This window comes from Osmia lignaria, chromosome 4, assembly GCF_051020975.1.
Source record: "Osmia lignaria lignaria isolate PbOS001 chromosome 4, iyOsmLign1, whole genome shotgun sequence".
Lineage (NCBI taxonomy): Eukaryota > Metazoa > Arthropoda > Insecta > Hymenoptera > Megachilidae > Osmia > Osmia lignaria.
The window spans coordinates 10,627,207-10,638,316 of record NC_135035.1 but is presented as its reverse complement, the minus strand read 5'-3'; the positions used below and the strand labels follow the sequence as shown (position 1 = coordinate 10,638,316).

Genomic DNA, 11,110 nt, shown 5'->3' with positions numbered 1-11,110 from the left:
ACTGACGATGCATATTTTTCCACGTGTCCTAGTCAAGCATGCTTTTTATTATTTAAGAAGAGTATAGCACAATGGCACTTATGCCTTGGCGTTGCAATGAAGACTAAGATTCTGTCAATCAATGCGACCAATCAAACGTGACAGCGTCGTTTAATGAAGTTTCAGCACTGTTATTAAAATATTGTTCTTTTTTATTGCTGACAGACTGACAAATTCCAAATGTGTGTCACGCTGACATCAGCAATTAATATGTTTTACAAAATGCAAGAACGAAGTCAGTCAGTATTTCGTTGTCCTTAGGTGATCGAGGTTGCGGTATAAAATTTTAATAAAAATGGAAAAGAAAGTTTTAATTACTTCATTTATTTTAATCATCATATCAGTTGTATTCGCAAGTGGTAATTATAATTCAATATTTTGTTGCGTTCCATATTCTTCCTTGATTTTGATGTCACTTTGTTAATTGCAGAAAGAAGTCTAAATAGATCAGACTTTAATTGCAGTGGTCGTGCTTACCATAATGTGACCATGGCTGCTTATTACCCTGATTTTAATAGTGACAATGAGTCTGATTACTTGGATGCTAGAATGAAGAAATTGAGGACTTTGCAGGTTGCTTCCTAAAATCATTGTAAATTACAGTCTCAATTTTCCTATTAACCCATTAATAATATCAATATTATTTAATTACAGGATTTTCTTGATGGACGAAACGCCTTTGTGACAGTTTCAATGGACCTGGATTCAGGAATACCATATGGAACGAAAGTGTGCATACCTGAATTGAACGCGAAATTTCAACGTCAAATTCCACTTCAGGTATTATTTTCAACATATACATCGTTTAATAATATATCTTTCAAATAATGCATTCTATTCTTCAGGTCAGGGACAGGAGTCACTACGACGATGTTAAATCCAAGTTACCAGACTTCTCCCATGTAGACATTTGTGTCAGAACCGAAGAAGACACTTATGATAATTCCGTGAACGGCATTGTGACGCTTTATGTGTGATTGTAAAATAATTACAGAAAATTTTCAGAAGAAAAATAATACACAATATTGCAATAGGAATTAGAATAACTTTATTTTGCAGAAGTACCAAGAAATCGTTGATTGAACACATAACATAGAATATCACGTTTTATTAACATAATCATGGGCTTGAAGACCAATGAGGCCAGGTCTGGATCAGATTGTAAAGGCTGTCACCTGGGCAGGTGGTTTGTTTCGTTTGACGATGTCCAAGTAATGTGTAGGTTGACGTTATTTTTCCCATGGACACACCGTAAGATATCAAATTCTGTACCGCATTGATCGCTGCTGAATTTGGATTGCGATCTGCAAATATTTTTATCAGTGAATTTTAAACGATTTTCTTTAATCAATTCCATATTAGTTATTGAAAACGCCTGTGTACTTACTGACAAAGTTGCCGATTATGCAAATTCCTATGCTCTTCGAGTTGTAGTTAGGAGCATGTGAACCAATTTTACCCCATCCTCTGCCTTCGTACACGTTTCCGTCTTCTCCGACCACAAAATTATAGCCGATGTCAGACCATTTGTTGGTGTTCATGTGATAATTCTGCAACGAAACGATTAAGTTAATTAAAAACAAGATTTCTGGAATTTCCATGGTTATCTGCTTGACCTTTAATTTCATTCAAGCAAATTATTATTCATTTTAAACATAATTATTTTACCCAGGTTAATCTTATTTTTCCAATGAAAAAATGGTATTTGCAATTGCGTTTGCTAAATTTTATGAGTTATTTACCTGGAAACTTCGTACTCTGGATTGGCAAATCGCTTGAGTCGTGCACCCATCAGTCGCTGAATGATGGATGATCACATATGATGGTGTGATTCCAAGATTGCCGACTCTTCCCGTCGGTGGTTTTGCACCCCATTCTGATCTTGATATTATATTCGGCTGAGCTGAAGGAATTCAGAGACGATCAATTGCTGTCGTAAGGAAACTTTATCTATAGTGTTTATAGAAATTATCGTGTAACGCTCGAAAACATTTTAAGAATAACATCGTATCGTAATTATGCATCTAAAGTATCTTATATAAGTGATTAGTGAAATCGAGATGGATTTTAATGAATTAATTAAAACAGATGTTCATCGAAGTAGTTCTTTTACAATCATCCATACAAGTCATTTTACAAGCAACAGTTATTTTTTGCAATACTTCTGTTCGTTTGATAAATGTGTTTGATGACAAACGTCATGGCCTGCAGCAGAACTTGTCAGCAAGAAAATAATGATTTCCTTAGAAAGATCGGATCTCGCGTGTAATTAAAGGCGATGGAAGAATTTCTCGCAAATAATTATGTGAACAGTGTCATCGTATTGTTGCAAGGATCAATAAGTTGCCAGTCTAATCAGTGAATTGATCATTCCAAGAATTTCATGCAAATTGAAGCGTAATATGCTATCAATAAATATTCATTAAGAAAAATATATATTATAATGTACATTGAACATCTACAGTCGAGTATGAATTATTCATTTGACAAAATAAAAAAATGCACTTGCACTTTTTTTTAAAACAATTTATAACGTTGAATCACAGCAAAGAAACGTGGAAGGTTTATTACCGAATGTCTCCTGTTCAGAGGAGATCACTAACTGACCAAGTGCGAATAAAATGAGCGTAATTGCCAATTTCTCCATCTTCGTTGTTCGTTTGATACTGACACTGGAACTTCAAGCAACATTAATATATAGTATGCACGAAACCCATTTCTTGATCTTTGATCACAACAGAAGCAGGGAAGAGGGGTTTTACCGCACTACTTGTGTTCAATTTAAATTTATCTCTCTTTGTATCATAAATGCATAAAGTAAATGGCCCAGAGATTGATTAATTGATTCGTGCGATACTCTTTGATTGGGGAACTCCGTGAACATTTATTTGTTTTTCTTTGGCCATCGAGAAGAGTGGATATGTTCCAGCTTTGGATAAAATGATTAATATAATTGAATTTATTATACTTTCTTATCATAGAGGAAAGAATGACGGAAAACAGATATTACAAAAGTTACATATTCTTAATTTATTCTCGTACAGTTCATACTTATATAAATTAGGAACTTTTTATTCATCTTAATTTACTAGAAATACTATAAATAACGATTGAAAATTATCTACGTAAAGGAATGCATCAGAAAATATAATTACTGTCAACACTTGAATACTGTTAAGTACAGTTTCCTTCGGAGACCATACAAATACTATGGCGATTTTTTAATTACTGAATTATTCATTATATTTTTATATCAAAACAATTTCTATCTAGATTACATATTCCATGTAATTGTCCTAACAAATGATTTCGTTCTTATTCAACTTGTTGTATCTGTTGTTACTGGTAGGAAAATCTCGGTATAGGCGTCGATGTCCATCGCGGATGTGTCTGAACATACTTATACAATTCTTCTCCTGGGCACTCGGTATTTCTTACTTGTCGATGTCCAATGACTTGATAATTTTCATTTATTTTACCAAGTGTCACTCCGTATTCGATGAGAGCATTCAGAGCTTTTAGAGCAGCTGCGTTAGGCAGAGAATCTGTATAAAATCATATACATATCTATAAATCGACCAACTTCTTTGAATTGCAATCAATAGCTATATAGATTAATAGCACGAGGAATGAAAAATTGAGATAACGAATAGATCACCCACCGCTAAAATCACCGATTATACATATCCCAATGCTCTGGTTGTTGTAACCAGGTGCATGGGCTCCAGACGAATTCCAGCCTCGACCCTCGTAAACATTCCCATCTTCGCCGATAAGGAAGCTGTAACCAATGTCGAACCAAACTCTACCATCCATATGAAGATTTTGATAATACCTCACGATCTCAGAGCACTCGTTCTGAGTGTGACAGTAACAAGGGATGCCCCCGTGATGGATCACCACGTACGGTGTTGGTGACACCTTCATTTCTTCACGAAATGCCGGTGCTCTGGCTCCCCATTCTTCTCTACTTACGATCCTTGGTATCTCTAAAGAAAGGAACAAAAAATGAGTATCAACTTCAATCAGTATTCGATGCATTTCCTTCAATTTTTGGGCATCAAATGTTTGTCAAAGAAAATGTATTGCTTACCAGTATCGTTTTCGAAGTTATTCCAACTGATTTGTAAGGCGGAAACAATATTTTGCAGCGTTAGAATCAAGATTAAAAAATGAAAAATAGACGAACCCATCATTGATAGTAACACGGTAATACGTAGTCGAAAGTGTAACTGAATGGGAACGATGAGAGGACGTCGGCTTTTAAACGAAAAATTGAACGTGACCGGGGAGTCCCTCGGAAACTCACGTTGGGTCTTTTAACCCTCCCCGCTCTATAGATCGTTCTGTTACGAAAACAAGAATAAACCTGCTGGTCAATTCGCGAGCTACCAGTCGATAATCTGTTCTGACCCTACGAATATCGTGAAACAAAAAAAACGTAAAATCGCAATCAGTGATGGATATAAAAATTAGAAACAATACCGAGGTGTTGCAAAACGTTGCAACGATAAGATACAACGTTTGATAAATGTATGCTTGTTGTATCAGATAGAAATGTGCATTCAGTAATAGACGTATTACATGATTTTCTAAGAGAAAAGTGATTCCATCAGCAAGTGATTCTTTTTTCATAATATTAAAAAGAATTTTCAATTATCTGAGTCATTGCCGTGTGACTTGATAAAGTCATGTAGTGGTGCTTATGTCTAGGAGTGTATGAATGCACTAAATGAATTTATTATCAAAAATTCAATGAACATGTGTAGTGAACTGTTTTAATGATTGAGAGATAAGGATTTAACGGCGAAATACCGGACACAGTTCAGTGATAAGACATTAAAATGATATGGCCCATGTTGTTTTGGTGGTTTTGAAGTCAGATAAACTTTAATTCAATAATAATTTTGCATACTGAATGATCGTGATCCATAAATGAAAATACTAATAGTGTTATGATAGTCATCAAGATGTTATCATCGAGATAACCTTGTATGTTCAGTTGTTTTTTGTATTAACGCTAAAAGATTAGATTAATGAAAACGAAAGGTGATAGATGTCCGGATTCATTGAATTATTATCATTCAATGATCATTAATAATGGTTAAAAAACCTGAAAATTATATTACCTATACAAATGAGTCATTATAAATGGAGAAATAAACTATGTTGTTAGTGAAATGCTAAGTATACATTTCGCGCATCTTTTTTAAACATTTATCGATTAATCGATACATCGATAGAGGCCGCCGCAATCGCAGAACTTCGATTTCAGTAGATACCTAACTTATCTGTGGTGAGGTAGTTCTCTTCGGTCTCCAATTAATTTTGTCTTTTATTACTTTTCATAACGTGAATCCATCCAACAAGATGAGACAGTAAATGTGTATAAATTCATGTGTTCGAAGCAGGCTCGATTCACAGCGAAAATTATGACTGTGGCATTTAAAAAACTGCATCGAGCGCGTGAATTTGTATGTCACGAGAGTCCATAATTGCGAAAAGACCAGTTTTCGTTCTTTTCTGCGCATCGTCGCTCTGATTGGCGATACCCCCAGAGGAAGTGGAAAGCGATTGGCGGAGAGCTCGCTGCGTTCCCCCAACCCTCATCCAACCTGCGCGTCGTTAGTTATGGACTCTTGTGGCATCAAATATAAATATACCAGTGTATCCTAACTCGTCTCGTTGGACGGACTATAATTAGAATCAGGATGTTCAAGTTTGGCTTCTCAAAAGACAGCGAAACTGAAGGTATTTTCATTCTTCTTTAATTCATTAATCTGGCTCCACGTTATGAACTTAATTTTAAGGTTATCCTTGCATTGTCTTGTTTCTACGGACTAATCGTTTTTAAATTTATTTCTTAGTATTAAGATGGAATTAGAATTTTATTAGGATAATTATTTCAGAAAAAAATGTTGATACTAAAAAATTGTCAATTAATTGGCTACCTGCCTCGATGATAGAGGTATCCAAATCAGAAATCGAAACCAATTATGATCCAAACGATTACACTGAAAATCTCGTATTTCCGGGCTCTAAATTAAGGTTAATTCGTTCTGAGAAAGCTTTACAAAATTTGACCGAGGAAAATTGTAGAAATATTATAGATGCAGAGTTACAGCATTCTGATCTTATTCCAGCTCGATACGAAGGTAGTTTTTTCGGAAAGATCTTGCTTGATTAATTCTTCATTGATAGCAATAAATCATTCGAATTTTTGTATGAAGGTGGTTTAAAAGTTTGGGAATGCAGTTACGATCTGGGTCGTTATATATTCGAAAATAACATCGAATTTCAAGATAAGGTTGTATTGGATTTGGGATGCGGTACCGGTATCATTGGTCTTATTGCTCTTTTGAAAGATTCCACCGTTCATTTTCAAGATTACGTGCGTGTGTTTGTCCTAATATTCACGACGAATTTTTTACAAAATCGTACATATAAATAAATTTTATTACAGAATGTAGAAGTGATCAGAACCGTAACGATTCCAAACGTTTTGTTGAATTTTGAAAATCGGGAAAGTATATTGAAAAAATGTAAGTTTTTTAGCGGTGATTGGGAATCGTTTACGAAATTAGAGTCTGAGAAATACGATCTGATTTTCACCAGTGAGACAATTTATAATCCTGACAATCATAGAAAATTGTATGAGGTTTTCAAACAGAGACTTAAACAAAATGGCGTGGGGCAAGTATAACTGTTAGGACAGATTAGGTTTATATAGGAAGTTAAAAATAATTTTGTACGAATATTTTTAGGTATATCGGCGGTAAAAGTTATTATTTTGGTGTTGGAGGAGGAATGAGGCAATTTCAATATCTTGTAGAGGAGGATGGTGTTTTTAACATTGATATAGTATGGAAAAGTCAAGAGGGTAATTAATCATTTTGTTATGGCATAAATATATTTTCCTAATTGTTCAGAACAACAATTGTGCATACATTTCAGGATTGCAAAGGGAAATCTTGAAGATAGCAAGGAAACCACAATTGTAGACTCACCCAACACCTAATAAGGTAACATTATACATTTTGCATTTGCACAAAATAAATAATTTTAATTTATTTTTAATATCTATGGGGATAGCCTTTCGTAAATCCATCCGTCGTCTCCTTGATGAACGAGCACGTTATCAATCTTTTCCTTTGGCTTTGGTCGTCTAAAACGAATTCTATCGTGTAAACGATCGCTTTGCCCTTGCCAGAATTCCACCGAATGTGGAATAACGATGTAACCACCCCTGAAATATCTCTGTCTGTAGTATAAGAGAGTCTATAGATTAATGCAATTTTTTGATGATTAATTACCACCAGTTGGGCCGTTTAACTTGTCCTTCCGGAAACTGGGCTATTAACTCCCTTTCCTTTACAATGAGCGTTTGTCTACTTGCTATCACAGTACTTTGTTTGCTAGCCATTGATCCAATCTGATTCGAGTATGGTCGACTGAGGAAGTAGTGATCCGAATCTTCAGATGATGTTTTTTCCACTTTGCCTTCTATGCGTATCTAACAGAAAATATTAATAATGTAGAGTGCCCTATGTAGCTGAGCCAAATTTTGAAACGATAGAAGATAGGCAAAATTTTCATTAGATTAAATTGAACCATATAGGCTTCTAACACAATAATACATATATACATTCAATCAATTGATTCAATTTCTCCCTACAAAACCATATATCGATATCGGTTCTTACGCCTCGTCTCAAAGGTTCCCAGTAAAACGTCAGAGCGGCGTTTGGGTTTTCAGCCTGAAAGTCAATTTAATTAATTATTTATCATGACCGTGAGAAATTCATTTATATAAATTCAACTCACTAGTTCGCGACCCTTTCTGCTCTCATAGTTTGTGTAGAATTTGAAACCCTCTGTACCGTAACCCTTAAGTAATACCGCTCGAACCGATGGAATGCCATCTCTGTAAATAGGATCGATTTATATTAAATATCTTTTGAATAATAAATAGATACATCATTTGTTTAATATTACTTGGTTGCTGTGGCAAGAAACATAGCGTTTGCTTCAAAAATTTGCGGCATCTTACAAGCCTCGTCAAACCATGCTTTGAACTGACCAATAGGTTCCTTACTTACAAGACAATCCTCTGTAAAGGTTTCACATTTGTCTTTGTACTTAACTCGCATACCTGTAAGAAAAATTTGTTAATTAACAGTAATTTATTATTTTTAACTGCACTATCGGTAATAGTTATCATCATCGAAATCATTAGTAACGCATTCTTGCGGTAAAATATTACACCTACTACCACGCCTTAGGATCGATAACAGGTGTGTCAACGGTAACTACAGAAACACGTTTTCCGGTCTCAAATTTGATTTGTGTGACTGTTTAAAGTAGAAAAAGTAAGTCCAGGTTAAAGTGCTTATACGTAACAATCATTTTGTTTGTTATCTTTTTCGATATTTAAAGTATTAATCCGATTGATTTAATTGACAACATGATATGTGTACATCCACTTTAGAGTCACGTTATGGTTGTGAGAAAAATTCTTTTTCTCTAAGGACAATAATTATAGGAAAAGGAAATTTATAATGACAACTTTACCTCCGATGTCAACAGTATACTTCGTCTCCTGAGTGGTAGGTTTTATAGATGACATTATGCGGTATACTGTTCGATCCTTTGACAGTGGTACAGCTGATATTCAATGAAAGGCTAAACGTCACTGACACAGATTATGACTACGAGGAAACTCGTCAGAGCATGAATTGATAAAAAAGATTATATATAGTACAATTGCTGTAATTTATGTTACTCGTATTATTTGTATAGCCTTCGGTATGATTAGAGGTTATCCTCGTTTTTCTTTGTACTTATATACTTACTTGCCTTGCTTTCTAACGAAAGATGGCGCACCATTTTTGCGCACCATGTATCTTTCTACATTTTTATTTATTGTAGAAGTTAATTATTTGTATCTTTTATTTATCCAATTTCTGTAGAAATTATCTTTTGTTCTATTTTCATTTTCATGTTATTTGATGTTTATTTCATACATGTTTATTATCTTCGTAATTGATGCAGTATACAATTGAATTTTCAGAAGGTACGTGGTACGCCATTACATTATAATAGCGTGTGGTATGATATGTGTAAATAATCTTAAGATATTATTTTTCGATTGCGTAATTCTTATTCAATACGGTAATATTTCCCGCTATATATCACGCGTTTTCGTGAGAGATTAATTAAAGTATTATTAATCGGCAATTAATAATACTTCCATACAGCTATATATAATAATGAAATAATTTAAAAGAGTACAAACAAATAATTTATTTGAAAAAATAAAACATACATTTTCATACAATTCTCTTTAACCAACTGTTTAATTGTTCAATATCAGCAGCAGTATCCGGATCTTTGTTAAACGCACTGCATTCCGCAAATTCAATATTTGTATCTAAGTGGGAAAATTCAAAATCTTTTCCTTGTTTCCCAAGAAAGACATTTGTTGATGATGCATCTGTAGCTTCCAATTGACTTGTTTTCGACATACGTAATAAGTTTATTTCCTTTTCTAATAAAGCTTTTATAACAGTAGAACCTTTTGCCATAGTCTGATCTTGTTTATTGCACAAAATAAGTACAGACCTTTTCTGTATACCGGGATCGGATAGTAAATTATATAAAAACCTAAAGGATTAAAGCTCTTGTTATTTCTGTTTTAGAATGTGATGAAGCATTACTTATGGGTACTTACTCTGCTACGTCTCGGATATCCTTTTGGAAAGTCACAGAATCAATCACATAGACAAGTCCCTTTGCAGATAACTTGAATTGATCGAAATATTTGTAGCGCAATCTCTCGTGACCCGGTATGTCAACGATTTTCAAGGAATGCTGAATACATGAACAAATGTGTTTAAGTATGTAATGGTTTGTATCATGTTAAAAAATATATTTACAGAGACTTACATTATTTATTATGATATCTCCTGTATTTTCTTTCACAGATGTATGTGTTTTAATAAATTTGGAACACAGCAGACGTGCATATATCAGTGTTTTACCAGCATCACTGAGGCCAGTTAAGAGTATATTGTTTCCTATAGACCTTCTCCTTCTCCATATGGCAAACAAAACTGAACAAAGAAATAAAATAGCAGATTATAAACAATATAGTAATGCCTACATCTGAACCATTAGTACCAAGAAAATGATTCCACAGACTTAAATGTATGAATATTAAATTTGCAGTCTAAAGAAATTTTCATACAATAATGAATCTATTTTTGTATTACATATATAATCACAGAAGTATGTTTATCACATTTTTGGTAACATCTGTTGTGTTTTTTAGGACTGTTTGTACTGTAGCAGATATTATCACATTCATTAATCTTAAATAAAGACAAAACATGATGTATGTGAGAGTTTACAAATGATGAGAGTATATATGAGATGGAGTATGAATGAGACAATGTCTATATCTTTCATGCTGTGTGTGATATACAAATGTGTAGTAGCTAAACATATTTTTAGTTCTGCTAAGTGTAAGTACAAAAAAGAACTGTGATGTTATTTTGAATAATATGATCATAAATAAGTAGAAGATATTATTTCTTGTCTCCATCAGGTATTACTGTGAAGTGTAATGAAGTGTTTAATACATGAAACCACTGGACTTGGACATGCTGCACAGCAAGCATAAGTAAGTTATAACCTACAAGTATGTATTTGCCTACCTATAGTTACTATAATGGCAATTACGGCAGCTACTATGCCCATAAACTGCGAATCCACGTTGTGATCTGTTAGCGGTTTTACATATTTTTCCATCGTGGTAGTGTTTTATATTTACGTTAGATCACCTCGTGGACGTGGATTCTGTAAAATCACATTAGTAATTGTATATGGATATATCATAAACGAGGTGTAAGGTAGATCTACGATGCAATGTAAAAATCTCTATCATATCCTGCTATACCAGCTATTATTCATTCCACGAGAGATCATACCTATTGAACGACGAGTTTCCGTTCTGCGCATGACATCTATAATTCGTTCATGCGCGCGCCGTCTGCGCAAAGGTGTAGCGTCA

General features: G+C 34.1%; 5 protein-coding genes across 6 annotated transcripts; 2 read left to right on the top strand and 3 right to left on the bottom strand.

Moving 5' to 3' along the window:
* The first annotated feature begins 4 nt into the window (after positions 1 to 4).
* LOC117603423 (uncharacterized) lies at positions 5 to 1,077 on the top strand. The gene is made up of 4 exons (XM_034322581.2): positions 5 to 398; positions 470 to 612; positions 694 to 819; positions 885 to 1,077. Exons 1-4 carry the CDS (start codon positions 335 to 337, stop codon positions 1,014 to 1,016), a joined length of 465 nt encoding a protein of 154 aa, XP_034178472.1. The 5' UTR covers positions 5 to 334; the 3' UTR covers positions 1,017 to 1,077.
* LOC117603473 (peptidoglycan recognition protein 3-like) lies at positions 1,069 to 4,253 on the bottom strand. The gene is made up of 6 exons (XM_034322678.2): positions 4,133 to 4,253; positions 3,702 to 4,028; positions 3,381 to 3,584; positions 1,782 to 1,942; positions 1,427 to 1,589; positions 1,069 to 1,343 (listed from the first exon to the last, which is right to left on the bottom strand). Exons 1-6 carry the CDS (start codon positions 4,233 to 4,235, stop codon positions 1,159 to 1,161), a joined length of 1,143 nt encoding a protein of 380 aa, XP_034178569.2. The 5' UTR covers positions 4,236 to 4,253; the 3' UTR covers positions 1,069 to 1,158.
* A 791-nt stretch (positions 4,254 to 5,044) lies between these two features.
* On the top strand, positions 5,045 to 9,878 carry LOC117603420 (histidine protein methyltransferase 1 homolog). Its single transcript, XM_034322577.2, has 7 exons — positions 5,045 to 5,790; positions 5,949 to 6,194; positions 6,270 to 6,430; positions 6,503 to 6,732; positions 6,804 to 6,919; positions 6,994 to 7,061; positions 9,738 to 9,878. Exons 1-6 carry the CDS (start codon positions 5,751 to 5,753, stop codon positions 7,038 to 7,040), a joined length of 840 nt encoding a protein of 279 aa, XP_034178468.2. The 5' UTR covers positions 5,045 to 5,750; the 3' UTR covers positions 7,041 to 7,061; positions 9,738 to 9,878.
* On the bottom strand, positions 7,055 to 9,105 carry LOC117603422 (pyridoxine/pyridoxamine 5'-phosphate oxidase). 2 transcript variants are annotated; one of them, XM_034322579.2, is made up of 6 exons: positions 8,611 to 9,105; positions 8,035 to 8,191; positions 7,864 to 7,963; positions 7,743 to 7,796; positions 7,353 to 7,552; positions 7,055 to 7,285 (listed from the first exon to the last, which is right to left on the bottom strand). In XM_034322579.2, the coding sequence occupies exons 1-6, from the start codon at positions 8,663 to 8,665 to the stop codon at positions 7,120 to 7,122; spliced, it is 732 nt and encodes a 243-aa protein (XP_034178470.1). In that variant the 5' UTR covers positions 8,666 to 9,105; the 3' UTR covers positions 7,055 to 7,119. The 2 variants fall into 2 exon arrangements, with proteins under 2 accessions (XP_034178470.1, XP_034178471.1); XM_034322580.2 differs by lacking the exon at positions 8,611 to 9,105 and adding an exon at positions 8,309 to 8,604.
* SrpRbeta (signal recognition particle receptor beta) lies at positions 9,326 to 10,991 on the bottom strand. The gene is made up of 4 exons (XM_034322578.2): positions 10,755 to 10,991; positions 9,985 to 10,151; positions 9,770 to 9,909; positions 9,326 to 9,702 (listed from the first exon to the last, which is right to left on the bottom strand). Exons 1-4 carry the CDS (start codon positions 10,846 to 10,848, stop codon positions 9,369 to 9,371), a joined length of 735 nt encoding a protein of 244 aa, XP_034178469.1. The 5' UTR covers positions 10,849 to 10,991; the 3' UTR covers positions 9,326 to 9,368.
* Between the last annotated feature and the right edge of the window lie 119 nt (positions 10,992 to 11,110).